The sequence below is a fragment of the Macrobrachium nipponense genome, chromosome 23 (assembly GCF_015104395.2).
Source record: "Macrobrachium nipponense isolate FS-2020 chromosome 23, ASM1510439v2, whole genome shotgun sequence".
In the NCBI taxonomy this organism is placed as follows: Eukaryota; Metazoa; Arthropoda; class Malacostraca; order Decapoda; family Palaemonidae; genus Macrobrachium; species Macrobrachium nipponense.
The window spans coordinates 6,430,247-6,456,564 of record NC_061090.1 but is presented as its reverse complement, the minus strand read 5'-3'; the positions used below and the strand labels follow the sequence as shown (position 1 = coordinate 6,456,564).

Sequence of the window (26,318 nt, the reverse complement as noted above, 5' to 3'; positions counted from 1 at the left end):
CGTAGCCGTAAGGAGAGAGGGAATGGGGGAGGAATGGATACTGGCTCGCCTTCCCAGCGGAACTAGCAGTTTGGAGAAGAAAAGGAGCAGCCATCGCCTTACGGCGATGGCCTCTCAGAGCCTGGGAAAACGTATCGTCAGGAGAAAACGTTTTCCCCGAGGAGGGTTACGAACTCATACTGTAGGTAAGGATCTGCCGCCACTGTGAACGTCGTCTGGGTGGGGTGATCGACACCTGACAGGAGAGAGCCGATACCGTCCTCCGACTCATTCCAGTCCTCGTCGAGGTCGAAACCTCTCAGGAGGACCGAAGGGGTATTCAAATACGGTGTCCGAAGACACGTAGAAACGCCTCTGTCGCAGTAGAGGAGGTGAAGTAGCTTGTTCTGACCGGCCAGAACTGAGAGAGCCTTCTTGTCCGGAGACGAGAGACTACCTGGTTCAACACAGTCGGCAAGCTCCGATCGCGGCAGACCCACCGTCGATTTGGGTTCCCTCTCGGGCCCCAAAACGACTCGAGCCGAGACGTGGCTCTGCTGGTGGGTGGGAGCGGCGATCCTTCCCCGAGGTCGTCGTTGTGCTGACGAATCAGCGTCATAACCTCGGCAAAGTTCCTCTGATCTCGGAAGTCACAGCATCGCAGAGTGGGACCGTTAAGCCCTTCGAACAAGAGCATATTCCGAGAACCTTCCTCCTAAGAAGGGGGGAACAGCGACAGCCCTCTCGGTCTTCCCAATCCAACTTGCGCATACGTCCTGGCCGGTCCAAGAAACCGTGCCTGGGCACGTAGGGCGTCGTGGTGGATCGTGAGGGGCGCACCCCTCACGATCCACTCCTCAATACCTTCGCTCCTCCCGGTTGTAACCCGAGGAGGTTGAAGGTACGGGAGAGGCAGACCTGACGCTCCCCTTCGTTGCTCGCTGGCAGAACCAGCAGGCTTGGAGGGCTGCAGGCGATCGTCAACCCGTGGTGGCGATCGAGCTGCAGGCCTGGTCGACCGTCTCGCTGTGGAGAACGGCTGGACTGAGCACAGCGGCCCCGATCTCGAAGTGTCAGAAGAGCTTGGTGCTGGTTGCCATATCCGATCGCTCTCTGGTGAGAGCGACGGTCAGGCGACCTGCAGGCTCCACTGTTCACAGTGAGACCCGGTGCTTGTCCTCACGGCACGTCACGTCGCTGGTTCCAGCCGTGGCTGGCACCGGCGAACGGGAGGACCGCTTTTCCCCAGCCTCAGCCCGTGGCGGTCGTGGACCGTCACGTCCCCGGGTAGCCAGCTGTTCGCCGCGAGAGTGATAGCTGGTCTGGTGAGAGTCGCGTGAGCGGCTGTCACCAGTCTTCCGCCCCGTGCCGTGAACCTGACGCTGAGCGGATTCAGAGGTCTGGTTCCTGGCTGCACGGTCGCTGGTAGGCGACCGTACACTCGGTACCTCCCGCGAACGAGAGGCCGAGACGGACCCTGATGCAGTGGCAGAACCACTGACACCAGGCGAGGAAGTACCGGTGTTAGCCGGTACCCCTCTGGTCCCCGTAGTCTTCTTCCTTGCGGAAGAAGAGACGGGCCCCGCTCCCGAAGGAGCAGGAGGACCAGCGGAAGGAACCCTCCCGTCCCACTGAGGTGAGACGGGTCCCGAGAAGCTCCCGAGGGAGACTTCTTAGGAGGGAGGAGGCAACCTTCTTCTTCCTCGGCTGTGAAGCCTTAGAAGTCGAAGGGGAAGAGGCGGCAGCCGACGACGATGAAGAAGATGAAGACGACGACGACGACACCTTCCTCCTCTTCTTCGTCAGCTTCCTCAGGACAGACCGTAAGATCTGCTATCCAGGGCGGAGCCGGGCTGCTGTAGCCGAAGCTACAGGGCCCGGACGCACCTGTACAGACAGACCAAAGTCTGGGGTAGTACCACCACGAACAGGGACGACATCAGCAGGTATGGGCATCTCAGGAACAGCAGGCACAGCCAGCACAGCATCGGTAGGACCGCCAGCGCAGCAACGGCAGGGACAGCCAGCGCAGCAACGGCAGGGACAGCCAGCGCAGCAACGGCAGGGACAGCCAGCCCAGAATCGGCAGGTACGGCAGGCAGCACCGGGAACACAGGAAGTGGAGCAGCAGCCAGCAACATCCTGGTACCGGCGGCAGGTCCAGGGGCGAGCTCTAGGGCAGCGGAAGTGTGGTCGCTGCAGCGCGGCAACCACGAGCGGCGGCAGCACGCCCCCTCTCGGTACGGCGAACGGCACTTCACAGCGGCTGTAGGCAAGACTGTTACCACGTGAGGTGATTACACCAGGTGAGGAGGGACGCGTCACCTGGAGCGTGGTCACCACTCCATGGGTGACCGCAGTAGGCCCAGACATAGAACCGCAGCCCCTGGACACTAGCACGCCCTGCAAATCGAAGGACGCCCATACCTCAGCAAGGTCCACCCTCGTGGCAGTAGCACCTGCGGAAATAACAGTAGTAGCGATTAGTGGGGGGGAAGTCCCCTCGCGCGGGGGGGTGAGCCCTCTCCGAACGAGTGGAAGACCCCGAATACAATTGTACATCGGGCGGACCGAGCGCCCTCCCCCGCGCTCGACGGATCGGGCGAGGAGAACGCCGATAACCTCCCCCCCCCAGGGGGGTGGGGAAGGGCCATCTGTGGGAGCTGAGCGTGGGGGGGGTTCTCGGTTCCCCCCCCACCCCCGCACAGCACCCATGTACCCAACAATAATATAAGAGCCCGAGAGCAATCGTGCCATCGGCCCGAATGCAAGGGCATAAGGATCAATCCCTGACTGAGCGGTTAACTTGAACAAAATAAAAAATTGATGCAATCATAATAAAAAGAATAAAATGAAAAAGAATCTTGCATTACGATTCACTTCACAATGAATAAGGGCTCGGATCGAGCGCATTTGCGCCCTCGGTACCGAGCGCAAGGGTAAAAGGATCCATTCCTTACCTTTATGGATCAAGGTTTATGGAAACCTTGATCCATAATGAATTGATGCAATCAATATATATATGAAAATGAAAAAGAATACTGCGCTTAGCGATTTCATCATCTTCATACAAATAAAAAGGGGAAGATCAATTCCCGGTAAATAGCGGAAACATTGATCCCAGTAAACAATGCAATCTCAATAAAATATGAAAATGAAAAGAACTGCACTTGCGATTTCACTTCATTCAAATAAAAAGGGGAAAAGATCAATTTCCGGGGTAAGCTCGGAAACTGATCCAAAATGAGTATTGCTACAATCAAAATAAATATATGAAAAATGAAAAAGAATTACTGTACTTGCGATTCCACTTCCATACAGAATAAGTTTCCGTGCCGAGCGCATTCGCTCGGCAACGAGCATACAGGTCAAAAAAATATAAATGAAAAGAGCACTTACTTACGATTTTCATCTACACATTTCCAACCAAAATATACGCTCGGAGCGAGCGCTCTCCCAGCCCTCGGCACCGAGCATACACAATACGAGGATCATTTCTGGGAAAATGAATTCCCGCACTTACGCCCTTCAGTCCCGCACTCGGGTAATCGGAGGGCGTGGTGAAACCAAGATTCCTTTAATTCACAATTGAATTCAATGGAAATAAATATGAAATGATTGTACTTACAATTCAGTTTCACTAGATAAATAGAAAAGAAAAAACACAACCATGCGAAAGCAACGACGATAAAGCGGGCAGAGAGCGATGATACACGTCCACACGCCAGCAGGCCGAAAAAAGCAAAAGTGATTTGTTTACCTACCAGTCGCGCGCCGCGCGCGCCTGTCGGACAAGCAGTTACTACCGAACCCCTTGTTCGAAGCTTACGACCTATCCAGCTGCCGCTAGTACCTTTTCCTATTGTAAAAGGACCGAAGGTTTGTATGCCGTGTCGGAACAAAAGAAGCTTACAGCTAATGTAAATTGTTTGGTAAGTCACTTATGTGAAAACGTAAAAAAAAAAAAAAAAATTAATTTTAAGTTTTTTTGTTAAGTAAGTGTTAATGTTTTCTGCCATTTGTTAATGTTTCGTAAAGTTTAGTGTTAATGTTTTCTGTCATTTTTCAATGTGTTTTGTAAAGTTAAGTCTTCATGTTTTCTGCCATTTGTCCTCCTCCTCTGTCGCCACTTTCGGAGATCGCCTCACTTGAAAGGTAAGGTTCCACATTTTACTACTGTCAGGTTAAGTGGCTTTGTTGGAACAAGCGTATTCCGTTTGTTTCTTAGTACTGCTTGTTTTAACTGATAACCATTAACCTGTTCTTTTTTCTGGAGGGTCAAGTGAGTTGACGTGTGTCGGAAGATGTCTGATTTCTGTCAGGTTCTGGAGGGCAGAACGACCAGTCAGTCAGTCAGTCAGAGGCAGTCAGGTATGATTACCTGTGGACCAGCATGAGGCAGCGCCAGGTACTGGATACCTGGTTATTTGGTTGAAGTCGTCGTATGGAGTATGACTTCGAGTTGGAGGTCGACAGCCTTTGGCCAGCATTGGCGTGTTTTCGTCGTCGAGAGGACGACGTGTCGAGTACCACCTCACTGGGCAGCAGCAATAGCGTGTTTTAGTCGTCAAGAGGACGACTTGTCGAGTGCGACCTCACTGGGCAGCAGCAATGGCGTTTTTTCGTCGTCGAGAGGACGACGTGTCGAAAGCGACCTCACTGGGCAGCAGCAGTGACGTGTTTTCGTCCAGTGGTCGAGGAGGATGTCCAAATTGTTTCCAAGGACGAGGTGGTTGCCGTATCGGCTCTGTCTTGATTGTCCGGCATTGGACTGTTGTCCTCATCGTTTAAAGAAGTGTTCCCGTTTTGCTCTGACTATCATTATGCCGCTTCAGTGTTAATTTTAATTATTTAGAGTAATGCAGCTGGTTCATTTTGAATGTCTTTAATTTTGTGCCTGATTATTTTTTTCTAATAACTTTGCATATAATGATGCAAATGGTCTGTTAATTAACTTTGTGTTAATGTTAATTTTTTTGACTGACTTACTGACTCATTTGTATAAAAGTGTAAATATGTTATTGTAATAAATTAGTTTAAGGTTACTTTATTTTGCTTGTTTAGTTCCTCCCTCCGTTGCTGGACTCTATCTCTGTCAGTTTTTCCAGTCCCGAATGTCTTGAAACTTAAAGAACCTGATGAGCCATTAAGACAGTTCATAACAACTACATATGTACGTACATGTACGTAAAAGTATTTCTTGTACCCTGTACACTAATAAACTTTATTTACAGGTAATCACAGTTAGGTTAGGTATTGAATGGTCCAAATTGTTGTATTTTATTGTTTTTTGGTCAATTTAGCTTTATTATAAAATTTACTGAGGTGTTTTTGTAGGGCTTGGAATGAATTAGGCAATTTACATGTAAAATGTGGTTCAAGATACGAAAAAACCAGGTTACGAAGGCCGCTTCGGAATGGTTTAATTTCGTATCCTGAGGTACTACTGTAACTATTTTTCCACGAATATTTAAAAAGACTTCTTGTAGCCAATGTACCGTACGTCTGATTAGCACCTGACAGACAATTTTAGTCGACGTATAATACGTCCAATAGGCGTTTAAGGGTTAACTAACACAATAAGCAGTTTCAAGCATTTTTATTGGGGTTTCAGCAATTCATGGGGGGTCTAGTACCCATCCTCTGCAAATACAGGGGGGAACACTGTAGTTACTTGGTAAGCTCTTGTATAAAAAAAATGGTTTTCCTTAGTTATCTCCCAAAGAACTACCGATACAAAACAAAAAAGGGAAATACTAAGACAAGAGAGAGAGAGAGAGAGAGAGAGAGAGAGAGAGAGAGAGAGAGAGAGAGAGCAGGGGGGGGATGGCAGGCCTATGACATAATCCAAAAACAAATATACATTTGCTTGGTTATCCCCAAATAAAGCTAGTAGAGATGATAAAATAAATATAACAGTAGTACAGTAAACTTGTATTCAAAAGAACTTTCAAAAGTTTACAGATAGGAAAGCTAGCTTCCTTCCTAGTTCATGGATCATTTTCTACTGATTTCTGTGCTCCTTATTCTCATACATCATTTGAACATGAACTACAGTATCTTACTGTAAATAGAAAATAGGATAGTTTACATCATCAAGTGAAATCAACAGCAATAATAGTAATGACATCAACTTCAACTTCACAAATGAAACAGCAGAAAAATTAAACAACTTACTTTATTGTCTTTGTATCAGCAAATGACACCCTCTTCAGTGATCTACGCTGCTGTTTTGCAGTCAGATTTTCCAGAGGCATTCGGCTAGGGGAGTCTTTCAAAATCTATGACAAAAAGAACAAATGATTACAAAAGCTACAAAAGAAAGAAAAATTTACCTATCTTGAGAAAGCCTGGTTATTTTTCTATTACCAATAATTAAACCTAACTTCCGTTCTAATTCAATGCATGACTATTAATCAGCACATAAATTGACATCTACGGGGTAAAATAACAATTTGTCGGAAATTGTATTTTTCCTAACTATACAAACCTGAGGTCCTTCAACAATAGGAAGGTACTTAGCGGCAGCTGAACCGGTCGTAAGCTTCGAACAAGGGGGTTCGGTAGTTAACTACTTGTACGGCAGTTGGCAGTCAGCTCGACTGCAAGGAGAGGAGTCACTTTGCTTTAGGCCCAGGAAATGCAGAGTGAGGGGTGGCATGAGGTGGGACTATGTGTAAAGGACCTCAGGTTTGTATAGTTAGGAAAAAATACAATTTCCGACAAATTGTTATTTGTTCCGATACGTATACAAACCCTCCGTCCTTTAACAATAGGAAGACTCACTTCTTGGTGGGTGGAATCTGAGTCTTATGAACAGACTGGTGTTCGTCCTACCTTGGTTCCCTCCCTGGTCGTAAGAGCAGAGGGAGGGATCCTAGCCTCTGTCCAGCTGATCGGGGTGTGCACCGCAGGATCAGTAGTCAGACTTCTGGACCAAATTTATAAGAGGGAGGCAAGCGTACCTCTTACAAATAGGAAAAGGCAAGAACTAGTTCCTACTTCAAGAGCCAAAATGAAGTCATGGGTTTGTCTCTAGTTGGCTTCCACTCCCCCCCTTGTTTGGGGAGTGGCGGATAAACACTCCTATCCCTACTGAAAGGGATAGGATGGAGCTCAGTTGTGTAGCTTACCTGCATCGGCCTCCTGTTCAGCGTAGTGACGACCGCGGCCCTCTGCCCACAGGTAGATAGGAATGAAGGAGGAAGAGAAGCCAGTCACACCCTCTTTCACTCGTCCATTCATGCAGTCACACAAGGATGTGATGCTGTTCTGTCCGCTCGGGTGCTGGGTAGATTACACAACTTGTTGAGCAGCCACCATGGGTCCCAAGGAAAAAGTGTCCAAGGACCTGTGGGTAATATCCCAAAGGTAAAATGAAGCGAAGGTGGTCTGGTTGGCCCAAACCCCTACCTTCAAAACCTGCACCAGGGAGAAGTTCTTGCGGAACGCAAGGGTTGGACCAATACCTTTGACTTAGAGGGCTCTCGGACGAAGGGTACGGGTGTCGTCACTACCATCCGTGTCGTACACCATCATGATCACCTCACGCAGCCAGAAAGAAAGTGTTCTTGGAAACTTCTTTCTTGGTAACCCCGGTGCTAACGAAGAGGTGTCGACACTCAGGCCTGAGATGCAGAGTTCTCTTCAGATAGCGCCATAGCACCCTCACAGGACAAAGCAGCATCTCATCCGCATCATTATTGGTGAAATCCTTCAGGGAGGGGATTGTGAATGACTCTAACCGATCGTCAGGGACCGAAGGATTCTGAGTCTTCGATACGAAGTTCGGGACGAAATCGAGCGTCACGGATCCCCATCCCCTGGAATGCTTGATCTTGAAGGAAAGACCATGAAGTTCCCATACTCTCTTCGCCGATACCAGGGCCAGCAGGAAGAGGGTCTTGAGGGTCAGATCCCTGTCTGACGACTCTCGGAGTGGCTTGAAGGGTCTGCGAGTCAAACTCCTAAGGACGAGAGTCCCATCCCACCCCAAGGGCCTGAGTTCCCTGAGTGGGCAAGACCTCTCAAAGCTCTTCATCAGGAGGGAAATCTCAAGAGGAGGAAATATCCACACCACACAGTTTAAGGACTAGGGCCAGGGCAGCTCTGTATCCTTTAACTGCAGAGACAGAGAGGAGTTTCTCTCGGCGAAGGAAGACAAGGAAATCCGTTACCTGCTGAAGAGTGGCTCTGAGAGGAGAGACACCCCGTCCACGACACCAACCACAGAAGACGGACCACTTCCCCTGGTAGACAGCTGCAGAGGAGTGTCTGAGGTATCCAGCCATCTCTGTTGCTGCGCTGCAAGAAAAGCCTCTCGCTCGCAAGAGATAGTGGATAACAGCCAGCTGTGAAGACACAGGGACTCAACGGACCGGTGGTACCGTTCTACGTGTGGCTGGCACAGGAGGTTGTGCCAGGAGGGAATCTCTCTCGACATTTCAACAAGCAGAGCCAGCAGGTTCGGGTACCAAACGGCTTGAGGCCGTTTGGGTATCACCAGGATCATCTGAAGATTCGAGGTGATCAGTGCCATGCTGATCACTTTGCGAATCAAACAGAACGGGGGAAAGGCGTAAACGAAGAGGTTGTCCCACAGATATTGAAGAGCGTCCTCTGCAGCTGCCCATGGGTCCGGCACAACTGAGTAGAAAATCTGGAGTTTTCTGTTGCGCCGGGTGGCGAACAGATCCACGACTGGACGTCCCCACAGGTTGAAGAGCCTTTCCGCCACGTCTGGGTGTAGGGACTATTCGGTTCCTATCACCTGATCCCGACGGCTGAGCTTGTTGGCTACCACATTCCTCTTGCCTGGAATGTAGCGGGCCGACAGCTCTACTGAGTGTGCCATGGCCCCCTCGTGCACCTGCAACGTCAACTGGTGCAGCGGGAGGGACACTAGGTGTCCACTACCGTGGTGTTGTCGCTCATCAACACCACCAAGTGTCCCACCAGATGATCCTGGAACTCTTGGAGAGCGAGGAACGCTGCCTTGAGCTCCAGGACGTTGATGTGAAGGTGCTTGTCGCGATGGTCCCACACGCCTGCAGTCAGCAACTCCTCCAGGTGTGCACCCCATCCCTCGGTCGATGCGTCTGAGAACAGCAACATCTCGGGGGAGAGAGAGAGAGAGAGAGAGAGAGAGAGAGAGAGAGAGAGAGAGAGAGAGAGAGAGAGAGAGAGAGGCACTCCTCTTACGAGGTTCCCATCGTCCAGCCACCAGGCTAGGTCCTGCCTCACTTCCTCCATGAGGGACACGGGGAAGAAAGGAGGGTCTCTTGCCTGTGGCCAACACTCCTTTAGTCTCCACTGAAGAGACCGCAGGTGAAAACGCCCATGAGGGACTAGCTTCTCGAGAGATGACAGGTGACCGATCATGACCTGCCACAGCTGAGCTGGTTGCTCCTGTAGAGACAGGAACTGTCTTGCTGCCTCCCTTAACCTGCTGATCCACGAATCTGCGGGGAAGACTCGCCCTGCTACCGTGTCGATCAGCATGCCCAGGTACTTCATCCTCTGCTTGGGCTCGAGGTCTGACTTCTCGTAATTCACTATGATCCCCAGATCGCGGCAAAATTCGAGGAGTCGATCTCTGTCCTGCAGCAACTGCAAGCGGGAGCTCGCCAGGACTAACCAATCGTCGAGATACCTCAGAGGACGTATCCCTACTGAGTGGGCCTAACCTGACACCGGAGTGAACACTCGCTTGAACACCTGTGGGGCGGTTGAGAGACCGAAACAAAGTGCCCTGAATTGGTACACCGTCCCGTCGAGGATGAAGTGGAGGTACTTCCTAGAGGATTGATGGATGGGCAGCTGGAAATACGCCGAAAGCATGAAGTCGTCCTCCCTGATGGAATCGAGCACTGAACGTGCTGTTTCCATCGTGAACCGAGTCTGGCGAACGAATCAGTTCAAGGGAGAGGGATCTATCACCAGGTGCCAGCCCCCCGAGGACTTCTCCACCAGGAAAAATCGACTGTAGAAGCCCGGCGACTGATCCCATACGATCTCCACAGCACGTTTGCTAAGCATGGCTTCTACTTCCTGCCAAAGCGTCACGTCCTTGGTCGAGCCAGGAACGTAGGTTTGCAGATGGACCGGGTTGGAGGTGAGGGGTGGCCGAGACTCGAAGGGTAGTAGATATCCCTCCCCCGAAGGACGTTCACTATCCAGGTCTCCGCACTGTAGCGCTGCCATGTTACCCAATGGCTCGCCAGGCACCCCCCCCCCCCCCTACTTCCGGTAGCAGGTGAGGGGGAACGCCGTCCCTAGCGTTTCCCTCCGCTCTTCGACTTCTTCCCAGATCCTCCTCGAGAGAAGGACTGGGAGGAGGGCTGGTTGCGGTCACTCCTTACAGCAGAAGTCGAAGGCAGAGTCTTCCATCTCAGCTTCGATGAGGTGATCGTCTTGGCCGCAGAGGAAGCGCTAGCTAAACTCTTGGGCTTAGCTGCAGTCGTCCGAGGTTGCCCAGCCACCTTCGAGACTGCCTGGTGGACGAGACGGTCACTGTCGTCAGTGCGCCGCTGTTCCACCGCAGCGTCCACCATCTCTCTGGGGAAGAGAGAGGAGGAACTCCGCATCGGTCTGTTGCGTAGACCCAGGGCTGCCTCACGCCCAGCGGCCCTGGTCACTAGGGTGAGAACAGCGTCTCTATGCTGGAGAACCAGGTTGGCCCACAGGTTAGCTGTCTGGTGGGCCAGGTAGGAGATGGCCCTACCTCCAGACTGGCACAGTCTCACAAAACCCGGGTCCCCTTTAGGAGTGATGTTCCCCAAGGAGGCCGCGGCTTTCAACACTGAGGGATCACAGGTCGATCCAGGAGACTGCTTGGAATGCTGCCATTGCGGTAGATTCCAAGGCAAGTGCCTCTTTCTGCGAGAACCAGAGGTTCTGCGACAGGAGCTGCTGCAGACCCCCGGAGTTAGCCTAGCAAGCTCCGGGTTAACCTGTTTGGGCGGCAGAGGGTCTTCTGAAGGCATGTAGAAGCGCCTCTGTTGCGGTAGAGGTGGGAGAAGGAGCTTGGAAGACCTACCAGACCGAAGCGAACCCTCCTGTCCGGAGACGAGAGCGTCCACTTGGCTCAGTATGCTGTCAGCCAAGGCCGATCGTGGCAGACCCACCGTCGTCCTGGGTTCCTTTTTGGGTCCCCAGAACGACTCCAAACCCGATGTGGGCTCGGAAGGTGGGAGCACCGATCCTTCCCCGAGGTCGTTGTGCTGACGAATCAGCGCAATAACCTCCGCAAACGACCACTGGATCTCAGGAGTGACTGTATCCTGCGGAGACGGACCGTCAAGCCCGTCCAGCAAGAATGCCTTCCAAGACCCTCCTCCTTCCACAGGAGGAACCACAACAGACCCCTCCTGGTCTCCTCCTGCCACTTGCGCATATGATCTGGTCGGTCCTAGGACTGTGCCAGTTCGTACAGCGTCGTGGCGGGATCGTGCTCACTCCTGATCGCCTCGCTCTTCCTGGTGAAGCCCAAGGAAGTTGAAGGGATAGGAGAGGAAGAACTGATGCTCCCCCCGCACCCACCGGCAGAACCGGCGTGCTGCAGGCGATCACCAACCTGCGGTGGCGATCGGGCTGCAGGCCTGGTTGAGCGGCTGGACCGAGAACAGCGGCAACGGTCCCAAGCGTCAGAAGAGCTGCTGCTGGTCCCCCTCTCTGCCTGGTCCTGGTAGGAGCGGCGGTCAGGGGACCTGGAGAGTCCGCTGTTGCGGTGGGAGCGAGGCCTGTCCTCACGGCGCGTCACGCCGCTTGGACCAGCCGAGGCTGGTTCAGGCGACTGAGGGGACTGCTTCCTCGCCTCAGCCCGCCAGAGGGATCACTGGTCTGGTGGGAGTTGCCTTGGCGGGGTCCGCTCCGTGCCTGGATCCTGGCGCCGAGTGGACTCAGTTGCCTGGGTCTTGGCTGTGCGGTCACCCGCAGGTGACTGTACACTCGGTAACTCTCGCGAACGAGAGGCCGAGACGGTACCTGGCGCGGAGGCAGAACCTCTGGCGCCAGGCGAAGAGGTACCGGTGTTAGCCGGCGCTCCTCCAGTCCCCGTCTTCTTCTTCCTTGTGGAAGGAGAGACGGGCCCCGTTCCCGAAGGAACAGGAGGACCGGCGGAAGTCCCAACCGTCCCTTGGGACAGACCCTTAGAAGTCTCAGGACAAGCCTTCTTAGCGGGGGAGGAGGCAACCTTCTTCTTCGGCTGTGGGGCCTTAGAAGTTGAAGGGGAAGCGGCGGCGGACGACGACAACGAAGAAGACCACGACGACACCTTCCTTTTCTTCTTCGTCAGCTTCCTCAGGACCACTGTCAGGTCTTCCATCCAGGGCGGAGCTGGGGCAGTTGCCGAAGCAACAGGGCCTGACTGCACCTGTCCGGAAGGACCCGGGGTGGGGGCAGCAACACCACGGGCAGGAACGATGGCGGCAGGAACTGGTACTGGCACTGGAGCGGTAGTATACTCAGGAACAGGAGGCGGGGCCGGAGCCAGCAGCATCCTCTGCACAGGAGGCAGGTCCAGGGGAGAGCTCTTGCGACACCAGAAGTCCGGGGCTGCAGCAAGAGCAGCAAAACCAGGTGGCGGCGTCACAGCAGGCATCATAACCTCCGGCAGCGGCACCTGCACAGCAGCTGTTGGGGTCACCGTGGCTACGTGCTGGGCGTACACCAGGTGCGGCAGAGCAGCGTAGCCAGGCGTGGACACCGTCATGGTGGTTGGGCCGTGGGTTACTGGCATGACCCCTCTCGCCAGGTGACTCAGCAGCCCCTGAACTGTAGGTGTCCCTCGGAGCCCTAGCGAGTACCAGGCCCGTCCGAGATCGTCCCCCGTGGCAAGCAGATCTGAGGAAGGAAAAGTCAGGTGAACGGAGGACCCTGAGTACAACTGGATGTCGGGGTATCTCGCGGCCCCCTCCACGCTCAACTGATCATGTGGAGAAGGAGCGAGAAACCTCCCCCGAAGGAGAAGGAGCCATACGACGGAGCTGAAAGAAGAAGACCTGTCCGTAACCAAGGGCATAGCCGGAGAACCCTCCGACGACTCCTTGGCCGGCTTACGCGGCTTCTTCCTCCCCCCATAGCGCTCCCATTGCTCCTCTGACCAAAAAACTCATACATCACGTCTCAGTACGAGAGCATTCCCGCCCTCTACACTGAGTACAAAACTCATGAGGGTCAACCTCGACAGATGATTGAAAGGCCCCACACTTACGGCCCTCCACACCAGGGGACAATCTGCGGCTGATGGGGGGGCGAGGGGGTCTCTCTGGCTCTTGGGATTCCATTTCGAATCTCAAAAATCACAAAATTCACTGTATGATATACAAAAACACACACGAACTTACGTATATCCTTGTACAAATACACACAATAAAAGAGAAAGAAAAAAGCCTTCACGCAGTGAAGCAAACAAAGCATACGGCAAGAAGCAAGCAGAGAGGCGAGCAACACATCCATCTACCTACGCGGCCGAAAGCAAAGAGTGACTCCTCTCCTCGCAGTCGAGCTGACCGCCAACTGCAGGACAAGTAGTTAACTACTGAACCCCCCTTGTTCGAAGCTTACGACTGGTTCAGCTGCTGCTAAGTACCTTACTATTGTTAAAGGACCAAGGGTTTGTATACGTATCAGAACAAACAATAATACACAGGGAAACACAAAAATATATTAAGAATTAAGATAGGAGGGTACAAGATATCATATGAATAATAATTTCACACAATTCTTTCACACAATATGACAATTTGTCGAAAATTGCATTTTTCCTAACTATACAAACCTGAGGTCCTTTAACAATAGGAAGTAGCTAGCGGCAGCTGGAACGGTCGTAAGCTTCGAACAAGGGGAGAACGGTAGTTAACTGCTTGTCCGATCGTCGCGCGCCGCGCGACTGGGAGGTAAACAAATCACTTTTGCTTTTGGCCCATGCAAAATACGCAGAGTGAGGGGTGGCATGAGGAGGGACTATATGTAAAGGACCTCAGGTTTGTATAGTTAGGAAAAATGCAATTTTCGACAAATTGTCATTTGTTCCGATACGTAATACAAACCATCGGTCCTTTAACAATAGGAAGACTCACTTCTTGGTGGGAGGAATCTGAGTCTTTTGATGAACAGACTGGTGTTCGTCCATCCCTGGAATAGCCCTCCCTCCGGTCGTAAGAGCGAGGGAGGGATCCAAGCCTCTGTCCGATTGATCGGGGTGTGCACCGCAGGATCAATGGTCAGACCTCTGGGCCAAGTACTAAGAGAGAGGCAAGCGTATCTCTTCGTACCAGCATTGTAAGAACTTTTTCCTGTACATGAGCAAATATAAAGTAATGGGTTTGTCTCATGTAGGCATCCACTTTCTCCCCCTTGTTGGAGAAAGTGGTGGATATACACTCCTATCTCTAGTTAAAGAGATAGGATGGAGCTCGGTTGAATAGCTTACCTGCATCTGACTCCCTTCCAGCGTGGTAACGACCGTATCCCTCTGCCCACAGGTAGAGGTAGAGAAAGATGGTGAAGAGAAGCCAGTCACTCTCTCATTCGCACATTCATTCTCCCAGTCATACCAGGAATCGATGCTGTTCTGCCTGCTCGGGTGCTGGGTAAGCTTACACAACGTGTTGAGCAGCCACCACAGGTCCCAAGGAAAAAGTATCCAAGGACTTGTGGGCAATATCCCGAAGGTAGAAGGACGTGAAGGTGGTCTGGTTGGCCCAGACACCTGCCTTCAGGACCTGCGCCACGGAGAAGTTCTTACGGAACGCTAAGGAGGGTCCGATACCTCTGACTTCGTGGGCTCTCGGTCGGAGCGTACGGATGTCGTCGCTACCATCAGCCTCGTACGCTCTCCTGATCACCTCACGCAGCCAGAAAGAAAGCGTGTTCTTGGAAACTTCTTTCTTGGTAACCCCAGTGCTAACGAAGAGGCGTCGACACTCAGGCCTGAGGTGTCGAGTTCTCTTCAGATAGCGCCGTAGCGCCCTCACAGGACAAAGCAGCATCTCATCCGCATCGTTATCGGTGAAGTCCAGAGGGGATCGTGAAAGACTCGAACCTGTCGTCAGGGATCGACGGATTCTGAGTCTTGGCTACGAAGTTCGGGACGAAATCGAGCGTCACAGATCCCCAGCCTCTGGTGTGTTTAACATCATAAGAAAGACCATGTAGTTCCCCTACTCTCTTCGCCGATGCCAGGGCCAGCAAGAAGAGGGTCTTGAGGGTCAGATCCCTGTCTGACGACTCTCGGAGTGGCTCGAAGGGTCTTCGAGTCAAACTCCTAAGGACGAGAGTCACATCCCACGCAGGGGGCCTGAGTTCCCTGGGTGGGCAAGACCTTTCGAAGCTCCTCATTAGCAAGGAGATCTCGAACGAATTCGAGATGTCCAGTCCCCTCAGTTTTAGGACGAGAGCCAGGGCGGCTCTATATCCTTTAACTGTGGGTACTGAGAGGAGCTTCTCTCGGCGAAGAAACACGAGGAAATCCGCTACCTGCTGAAGAGTGGCTCTGAGAGGAGACAGACCCTGTCTACGACACCAACCACAGAAGACGGCCCACTTCCCCTGGTACACAGCTGCAGAGGACTGTCGGACGTGTCCAGCCATCTCTGTTGCTGCGCTACGAGAAAAGCCTCTCGTTCGCAAGAGATGGTGGATAACAGCCAGCCGTGAAGTTGAAGGGACTGGACTGCTTGGTGTACCGTTCTACGTGTGGCTGGGCTAGAAGGTTGTGCCAACTGGGTAGCTCTCTCGGTGCGTCCGCACGAAGAGCCAGCAGGTCCGGATACCAAACGGCTTGAGGCCGTTTGGGAGCCACCAGGATCATTCTGAGATTGGGAGTGACCAGCGCTCGACTGATCACTTTCCGAATCAGACAGAAGGGAGGAAAGGCGTAGGCGAAGAGGTTGTCCCAGGGGTGTTGGAGAGCGTCCTCTGCAGCTGCCCATGGGTCCGGCACGGCTGAAAAGAAAACCTGAAGTTTTCTGTTGTGCCGGGTGGCGAACAGGTCTACGACCGGTCGCCCCCACAGGTTGAAGAGCCTTTCCGCCACGTCTTGGTGTAGAGACCATTCGGTCCCTATCACCTGATCCCGACGGCTGAGCTTGTCCGCTACTACATTCCTCTTGCCTGGAATGTAGCGTGCTGACAGCTCTATCGAGTGAGCCGTGGCCCACTCGTGCACCTGCACCGTCAACTGATGGAGCGGAAGAGACACTAGCCCCCCCTGCTTGTTGACATATGCCACTACTGTGGTGTTGTCGCACATCAACAGCACTGAGTGTCCCACCAAGCGGTCCTGAAACTCTCGGAGAGCGTTGAACGCCGCCTTGAGTTCCAGGACATTGATGTGAAGGTGCTTTTCGTGATGGTCCCACACACCTGCAGTCAGCAACTCCTCCAGGTGTGCGCCCCATCCCTCGGTCGATGCGTCTGAGAACAGAAGCATCTCCGGGGGGGGAGTGCGTATGGGCACTCCTCTTAAGAGGTTCTTGTCGTCGAGCCACCAGGCTAGGTCCTGCCTCACCTTGTCCGTGAGAGCCACGGGAAAGTAAGGAGGATCCTTGGCCTGAGACCAACTCTCCCTTAGCCTCCACTGGAGAGACCGCAGGTGAAGACGCCCGTGAGGGACTAACTTCTCGAGTGACGACAGATGGCCGATCACGACTTGCCATTGCTGTGCTGCCTGTTCCTGCCGAGACAGGAACCGGCCGGCTGCCTCCCTGAATTTGCTGATACGCAAGTCTGCGGGAAAGACCTGCCCTGCTACCGTGTCTATCAGCATACCCAGGTACTTCATCTTCTGCTTGGGTTCGAGATCGGACTTCTCGTAGTTTATCACGATCCCCAGAATCGCGACAAAACTTGAGGAGTCGATCTCTGTCCTGTAGCAACTGCGAGCGGGAGCTCGCCAGGACCTAGCCAATCGTCGAGATACCTCAGAAGACGTATCCCGTGCGAATGGGCCCAAGCTGACACCAGAGTGAACACTCGCGTGAACACCTGTGGGGCGGTTGAGAGACCGAAACAAAGTGCCCTGAATTGGTACACCGTCCCGTCGAAGATGAGCGGAGGTACTTTCTGGAGGACTGATGGATGGGTATTTGAAAATACGCGTCCTTCAAGTCCACTGAAAGCATGAAATCGTTCCCCTGATCGAGTCGAGCACCGAGCGTGCCGACTCCATCGTGAACCGTCGTCGTGCGAACGAAGCGGTTCAGGGGAGAGAGGTCTATCACCGGACGCCAGCCCCCCCGATGCCTTCTCCACTAGGAAGAGGCGGCTGTAAAAGCCCGGTGACTGGTCCTCCACGATTTCTACAGCCCGTTTCGCCAGCATGGTCTTGATCTCCTGTCGAAGAGCGTTGTCCTTTGCTGATCCCCGGACATAGGTCTGTAGATGGACCGGTTTGGAGATGAGGGGGGCCGAGACTCGAAGGGTAGTAGATATCCCTCCCGAAGGACGTCTACTATCCAGTTCTCGGCGCCGTAGCGCTGCCAAGTCGCCCAATGGCTCGCCAGGCACCCCCCCACTTCCGGCAGCAGGTGAGGGGGAACGCCGTCCCTAGCGTTTCCCTCCTCGTTTCGACTTCTTCCCACCACCTCCTCGGGGAAAGGAGGGTTGGGAGGAGGGCTGATTACGGCCTCCTCTAGCAGACGTCGAAACAGCAGGAGTCTTCACACGGGGCTTGGACGGTGCAACCGTCTTCGCCGCCGTGGAAGCGCTAGCCAAGCTCTTTGGCTTGGCCGCAGTCGCTCGAGATTGCCCAGTAACCTTCGAGACTGCCTGGTGAACTAAGCGGTCACTGTCATCAGTGCGCCGCCTTTCCACCGCAGCGTCCACCATCTCTCCGGGAAAGAGAGCTGGGGAACTCCTAATGGGTCCATTGCGAAGCCCGAGTGCCGCCTCACGCCCGGCCCCCTTGGTCACTCGGGTAAGGACTGCGTCCCTACGTCGAAGAACCAAGTTGGCCCACAGGTTAGCAGTCTGATGGGCGAGGTAAGAGATCGCTCTTCCTCCAGACTGGCACAGTCTCCTGAAAGAAGCGTCGTCTTCGAGAGCAGAACTCCCGAGCCGGCCGCGTACTTTGGATATTGTGAGGGACCACAAATCCAACCAAGAGACTGCCTGGAACGCTGCCATAGCGGTAGATTCCAGGGCAAGTGCCTCCTGCTGCGAGAACCAGAGGTTCTCCGACAGGAGCTGCTGCAGGGACACACCTGGAGTCAGCCTCGCTAACTCCGGGTTAACCTGTTTAGGCAGTATCGGGTCTTCCGAAGGCACGTAGAATCGCCTCTGACGCTGTAGAGGGGGAGGAAGCAGCTTAGAAGACCGTCCAGATTTCAGCGAATCCTCCCGTCCTGAGACGAGATTCTCAACTTGATCCAGGACTGAGTCTGCAAGCTCTGATCGCGGTAACCCCACCATCATTTTGGGTTCCCTCTTGGGACCCCAAAATGATTCGAGCCGGGACGTGGGCTCTGGCCGGTGGTAGCGGCGATCCTTCGCAAGGTCATTATGCTGACGAATTCAGCTTAATGACCTCTGCAAAGTTCCTCTGTATCTCGGGAGTTACTGCGTCTTGTGGAGTAGGACCGTCCAGTCCCTCCAGCAAGAACAGGTCCCGCGATACTCCTCCTTCAGAAGGAGGAACAGCGGCAGACCCCTGACGGTCACCTCCAACTACTTGTGCGTATGTTCTGGTCGGTCCTAAAACCGTGCCTGAGCCATACGGCGTCATAGCGGGGTCACGAGCGGCGCACCTCTCGTGATCACTCCTCGGTACCCAAATCGCTCCTCCCGGTATAGCCCGAGGAGGTTGAAGGTACGGGAGAGGCAGACCTGACGCTCCCCCCTCGCTCGCTGGCAGGACCAGCGTGCGTGGAGGGCTGCTGCTGATCGTCAACCTGCGGTGGCGATCGAGCAGCAGGCCTAGCCTTGCCGCTCGCCTGGGGCGAGAGGCTCGGCTGAGAACGTCGAGACTGATCTCTAGCGTCAGGCGAGCTGTTGCTGGTCACCGTCTCCGCCCGGTCCCTATGGGAGCGGCGGTCAGGTGACCTGCTAGGCTCTCTGTCGCGGCGAGACCGGCCAGCGTCCTCTCGGCGCTCGCGTCAGCCGCTGGTACCAGCCGTGGCTGGTACCGACGGCCGCGGGGTTTTTTTTTTTTGACCCCTTCCTCGCCTCAACCCGTGGCTGGTCAGCGGGACCGTCACGTCAAAAAACCACGCCCGAGCAAGTTCCAGTTGATCGCTGCGAGAGCGTCCACTGGCCTGGCGAGAGTCGTGCGCACGACTCTCGCCAGTCTTCTGCTCCGCGCCGCTGTCTTGACGGCGAGCGAGCTCGGACGCAAGACTTTGGCTGGACGGTCTCCGTGGAAGAGCGTCCACTCGGTACTTCTCGCGAACGAGAAGCGGCCGAGACGGAACCTGGTTTAGCGGCAGAACCGCTAACACCAGGTGAGGACGTACCAGCCGAGGCTGGTACACCTCTGGTCCCCGTCGTCTTCTTCTTTGCAGAGGAAGAGACGGGCCCCGTTCCCGAGGAACAGGAGGACCCAGCAGAAGAGCTCCCCGACTCGCCTGAGCGAGACGGGCCCTTAGAAGATCCCGAAGGAGTCTTCTTAGGGGGGGAGGAGGCAAGCCTTCTTCTCTTTCGGCTGTTTAGCCTTAGAAGTCGAAGGGGAAGAGGAGGCAGCAGACGACGAGAAAGAAAACAGAAGACGACGAAGACGACGACGACACCTTCCTCTTCTTCCTCTTCTTCTTCGCCAGGCTCCGCAGGACAGACGTCAGGTCTTCCATCCAGGAGGGAGCCGGGGCAGTTGCCGAAGCAACAGGGCCCGACTGCACCTGTCCGGAAAGACCTGAGACTGTGACAGCACCACCAACAGCAGGAACAACAGGAACAGGTCCAGGAACAGCAGGAACAGCAGGAACAGCATGCACATATCTGAAAGGGAAGGAGCAGCAGGGACAGCAACAGGTACGGCAGGCACGGCAGGTACCGCAGGAGAGCCAGGCGTACCTGTGCGGCAGCTACCGTCATTCTCGGCACTGGCGGCAGGTCCAGGGGGTCGGGGGTACTCTTGGGGCAGCGGAAGTCCGGGGTCGGCAACACAAAGAACCCAGGTGGCGGTGGCACGTCCTCTTTGGTACGGCAGTAATCGGTTTGTGTATTGCAGCCGTGGGTGTCACCGTCATTACATGTGGTGTATACACCAAGTGCGGTGGCATATCATAAGCTGGTGTAGATATTGTGGTAGTGGTAGTGGTTACCGTACCATGAGTGACCACTGCCGACCCCGCCAACCGCTGAATCAACCCCTGTATACTAGGCACTCCCTGCAGTCCCAGCGACTCCCACACCTGTCCCAGGTCGTCCTTCACTGATGGCACACCGCTGCGGAAGCACAGTCGGGTTAGTTAGAGGGGTTTCCTTCGCGCCTGGGGGGAGAAGAACCCCACCCAGAGCGGACGGAAGACCCCGAATACAACTGGACGTCCGGGTAGCGGGCGCCCTCCTCCACACTCGACGGATCGAGAGAGGAGAAGGACTCCGCTACCCCCCCGCAGGGGAAGGCGCGAAACGTGGGGGCTGGCCGGGGGGCAGGAAAGAAGACGAAGTGTCCGTTACCAAAGGAGTCACTGGACTTTCCGATGACTTCTTTGGCGGCCTAAGTCTCTTCCTGCCCTCGTACAGCACCCACTGCGCCTCGGACCAATTCATACATGTTACACATGGCTCGGTGCGGGAGCATTCTCGCCCCCGACACCGAGTACAAACCTCGTGTGGATCCACATCCACAAATGATCTGAATCCGCCGCATTTACGCCCCTCCAGCCCGGGACACACTCTACGGGCGACTGGGGGGCGCGGCGAAATCTCCATTTCTTGATCACTCATTATTACAATGAAAAAAGAAATGTAAATGTACTTACAAGCCTACACTCTCAAACACACTAGGAAAAAGAGGGCTGATACTCAAAGCAAACGACAAAGCGGGCAGAGCGATGACGAGCACGTCCTATCCTCACACGGCCGAAAGCAAAAGTGATTTGTTTACCTCCCAGTCGATCGGACAAGCAGTTAACTACCGTTCTCCCCTTGTTCGAAGCTTACGACCGTTCCAGCTGCCGCTAGCTACTTCCTATTGTTAAAGGACCGATGGTTTGTATTACGTATCGGAACAAATGCACTTTTTATCTATTCTATGTTGGGACTGGGAGAAGGCTGCATTAAGCACCAAAGTTGAAGGGCAGTTAGAAAATTTCATAAAGAAGCACCATGTTATTCTGTAGTAGTTAGTATTAAATGATTATATAAAATACTGTTAGTCATAATAAACACCACCCATACAATATACTTAGAAGCCAAGGGCCGCATAACTTACTGATGACTGTCGCCTACGCCTTCGGCTATGTTGCCCTTCATGTCTGAAAAACAATACAGCAAAAAATACAATCAGGCTTAAAAATAAAATAATAGTGCATTTTAAATGTAATCTATATTTTTTCTAACATTCCAACTTGAAATTCTCTACATAGAAGCTAAATCCTATATCGTTCCAGGTTTGTATGTTAGGAACAAATGGCATATTCTAAAAGTAATCTGTATTTTTTTTATAACAGAAAAACCTGAAGTTTATTATGTAGCGGTAGAATTTAACTTCAATATAGTACAGAACAAAGGTTCGTACAGGGAGGGAGTCCCCATATATTGGCAGACTCAGTTATGTGCCAATTTCCACTTATCAGCACTGATATATACCTACAAGAGGCGCCATTAATCAGCTATTGGTGCTATAAATCACCGGTTTTCGGTTATCAACAATTTTCGCTTATCATCAGGCAGTCAGAATGGAACCCCTGGGGACAGCTTGTGTGTATGAACAAATATAATATTTTCATATTTCAAATATACTTACTAAGTACAGTCAACACCCCTTATTTGCATTCTCGAGATTCACAATTTTTTTGTGGGACCTATCTAAAAATTATTTGCAAGAGGACTTGTTCATTCGTGGTTTTCTCTGTCGATAGATATAACTACAGGCACCCCTCCCCCCCTGTTATCAGTGATTCAAACAAGCGCCATAAAATCTATGATTTTTAGGAGCCATAACGTGTCACATTCCAGTTATCAATGCCAATAATAGAATTATGGTGCCATAAACTTCTTATTGGCACCATAAATAGCAGTTTCAGTTAATGGTGGTTTTCACTTATCAGCAGCTCGCCAAGAATGGAACTCCCGCCGATAACTGGGGACTGCCTGTAATTAGTGTATTTTGATGTTATTTTTGACTCAATACATTTTTATGATACAAAACTGATTTACTAATTTTCAAGTATTAATACTGATTAATAATGTATTGAGTCTACTAATAAGATCAAATTATATTAAATACTAATTAAAAAAATAATTCTCTCTCATTGAGATGTATGTTTTTTGCATGATAAATATGAAATTTTTATCAAAAAAATTGTTTTTATAATAAAAATGATATTGTTATGATACAATAAAGTTTGTTCATACTTACCTGGCAGATATATATATAGCTATATTCTCCGAAGTCCGACAGAATTTCAAAACTCCCGGCACACGCAGTGGTTGGCCAGGTGGTAGTACCCATTCCCGCCGCTGGAAGGCGGGCGTAAGGAACCATTCCCATTTTCTATCAGATTTTTCTAGTGCCAAACTGTCCTCCTGAGGGGAGGTGGGTGGGGCACTTTGATTAATATATATCTGCCAGGTAAGTATGAACAAACTTTATTGTATCATAACAATATCATTTTGTTCATGAATCTTACCTGCCAGATATATATATGTATAGCTGAATCCCACCTTTGGAGGAAGGGGGAGACAGATTCGATTTTGGGAAACAATTTTATATATATGATTGATATTTTGGTTCCTTAACTGTTAGCATAGCTGACTTCGTGAGTACCGTCACCCAAGTCTGCTTCTGCTTTACTAGAGACTCCAGCTCCTGTGAAGCTGTTGAGTTCTAGAGGATCTGTCAACGGGGGCGTGACCACAATGCAACTAGATCCTATATTATAGACCTCCAATTTCGGTACTGCATTCCTAGAGGTGCCAGCAAGGACATGACCTGTGTAGCTGGTGCGTCTAATGAACTGTCACGGGGAGCGTGACCACAATGTGACAGATCATATAGGTGTTGTTTAGACACCGAATGCTGTTAATGCTTCACTGGAGGTGCCAGCAAGGACGTGACCTATGTAGCTGGTGCGCTCCAGACGATTTGTCAACGGGGGCGTGACCACACTGTGACAAAAACATTTTACCCTACTATGAGGGCGAAGCAAAAACATTACCACCTGACCTAGCCTATCTGGTTAAACTTCGTATAACCAAGGCTAATGGAGGGAAGTCCGCCTAAGGCGGCCTACCCAAGACCCAAGACCACAAAAAACTAAACACCTACATAAACATAATAAAAACAAATAAAAATAAATAAAAAATTAAAAAGTCAAACTAACATATTATTTTCTAAATGATAGGAAGAGTGCTACTCTCTGTCCCCAATATAGTGTCTGCTGCAACATATGGGCCCAAAGAGTAGCAGTTCTCGTATGTAATCCTCACCTCCCGAAGGTAGTGAGAGGCAAACACTGAATTACTACGCCAAAATGTGGCATTCAAGATGTCATTGAGTGCCATGTTCTTTTGGAAGGCTACCGACGTAGAAATAGCCCTCAGTTCATGCGCATTCACCTTCAACACTTTAATATCACTGTCTTGACAGGATGAATGCACTTCCTTGATGGTGTCCCTCAAGAAAAAAGCCAAAGCATTCTTTGACATTGGTAACCTTGGCTTCCTGACCGAACACCACAAGTTATCAGAAGGACCTCTTATAAACCTTGGTTCCTATCTTTTCAGACGGAGGGTTGACTTCCTAGCTATTGCTTAGGAGTCTGCTGTGTCTCAAGAGCCTCAGCGAGGATGTGACCTATGGGTAAGAGTTCTTGTGGGTCTGCCGATGGGGTCTTATCCACATACTCGGCAGAGCCTAACTGGCATTTGTCAATGGGTGCTAATCCACTCATATGACCATATACCTATGCCTATTAGCATAATTAAGGAGCACAACACTGATCCCGATCACCTGATCCTAACACGAGGGTTAGCGCTTAATTTGAAAAGTTATCCCCAAACTCTTTTCAAAAACCCCAATAAAAATCACTAAGTTAAAATGTTATTGTTATGATACAATAAAGTTTGTTCATACTTACCTGGCAGATATATATATAGCTGTATTCTCCGACGTCCGACAGAATTTCAAAACTCCCGGCACACGCAGTGGGCGGCCAGGTGGTTAGTACCCATTCCCGCCGCTGGGAGGCGGATATCAGGAATCATTCCCATTTTCTATTCAGATTTTTCATACCACTGTCCCCTGAGGGGAGGTGGGTGGGTACTTTAATTATATATATCTGCCAGGTAAGTATGAACAAACTTTATTGTATCATAACAATAACATTTTGTTCATGAAACTTACCTGTCAGATATATATATATAGCATAATCCCACCATTGGAGGTGGGAAGGGACAGAATAGAAGGATTTAGGAAACACCTCAAGTGCAGATGATTGACATCTTGATTCCTTACCTGTTAGCATAGCTGACTTCTTGATTACTGTCACCGAAGTCTGCTTTTGCTTTACTAGAGTTGCCAACAAGGTAGTGACCTGTGTAGTTGGTGCGCTCTAGATGATCTGTCAACGGGGGCGTGACCACAATGTGACTAGACCATATTGACCATACTGTGAGGGCAACTAAGCTAAAAACCACCACCTGACCTAACCTATCGAAGTTAGTCCCATAACTTCTAGGCTAAAGAAAGGGAAAGCGCCTCAAGCAACCAACCCTTCAACCATAAACCAACACCAAAATTAAAAAGCACACCTACCCCTTTTCTATAGGATAGTATTTTGTGCTGCTCCCTGCCCCCAACACCATTTCTGCGGATATGTATGGTCCTAGCGACTCGCATTCTCATATGCCGTCTTCACATCCCGCAGGTAATGTGAAGCAAACACAGAGTTGCTTCGCCAAAAAAGTAGCGCTAATGATATCATTAAGTGCCATATTCTTTCGAAAATGCATGAAGTCGCAACAGCTCTCACTTCATGGGCTTTTATTTTCAAAAGCTTCATATCACCATCCGAGCAGGACGCATGGGCCTCCCTGATGGTGCTCCGTAAAAAGAATGCCAGTGCATTCTTCGAAATAGGAAAGTCGGGTCTCTTAACAGAACACCATAGGAAAGTCGGGTCTCTTAACAGAACACCATAAGTTCTCAGAAGGCCCCCGACAATCTTTGGTCTTTTGCATGTAAAATTTGAGAGCCCTGACAGGGCACAGGACTCTCTCTGGCTCTTGTCCGATGAACTCTGTTAACCCCTTGATTTCAAAGGTTTTTGGCCAGGGGTTAGATGGGTTCTCATTCTTCGCTAAGAAATTAGGATCCAAGGAGCACACTGCACTGTGTCCTCTGAAACCCACATCTTTACTAATTGCCTGAATTTCACTAACTCTCTTTGCCATGGCAAGAGCAGTTAGGAAAATCGCCTTTCTAGTAGTCTCTCTCAATGAGGCAGCATGCAGAGGTTCAAAGGGAGCCGACATCAAGAACCTTAGAACTACATCAAGGTTCCATGATGGAACCTTCGGTTGTAGTACTTTGGTTGTCTCAAACGATCTCAAAAGATCGTGAAGATCTTTATCATTTGTCAGGTCTAATCCTCTGTGGTGGAAGACAGCTGACAGCATACTCTTGTATCCTTTTATTGTGGGCACTGCTAGTTTGTCCACATTTCTCAAATGCAGTAGAAACTCAGCGATTTGGTTCACAGAGGTCGTGGAGGAGGAAATACCTTTCTTCCTACACCATCTCCTGAAGACAGCCCACTTCGACTGATAAACTGCTCAAGAGGAAGCTCTTCTCGCATTGGCAATAGCCTCTGCCACTGATCTTGAAAAACCTCTCGCTCTGGCCAACTTCTTGATAGTCTGAACGCAGTCAAACTCAGAGCGGAGAGGTTTTTCCGTGGTACCTCTTTCGAAGTGGGGCTGTTTTGGAGAAGATCGACTCTTTCTCTGGCAAAGTGGTTTCTCGGAAAAGTCCTACCTCATAAGAGACATGACCTCCGTGAACCAATCGCTTGAGGGCCAAAAGGGGGCGATCAGAGTCATTCTCGCTCCTGGCGACGCCGCAAACTTCCTTGTTACCTCTCCTAAGAGTTTGAACGGGGGAAAGGCGTACACATCCATCCCCGTCCAGTCCCATAGGATGGCATCTACCGCTATTGCTTCCGGATCGAGAA

General features: G+C 51.5%; 1 protein-coding gene across 3 annotated transcripts in view; it reads right to left on the bottom strand.

The window, feature by feature from the left end:
* Positions 1-26,318, bottom strand: part of LOC135198441 (uncharacterized) — a 211,625-nt gene that overhangs the window by 137,688 nt on the left and 47,619 nt on the right. For all 3 annotated transcript variants that reach the window (XM_064225992.1, XM_064226011.1, XM_064226002.1), the window contains 2 exons: positions 21,356-21,398; positions 6,157-6,260 (listed from right to left, as the gene is read on the bottom strand). In XM_064225992.1, the coding sequence (XP_064082062.1) occupies positions 6,157-6,260; positions 21,356-21,398 (147 nt within the window). The remainder of the gene's footprint in view (positions 1-6,156; positions 6,261-21,355; positions 21,399-26,318) is intronic.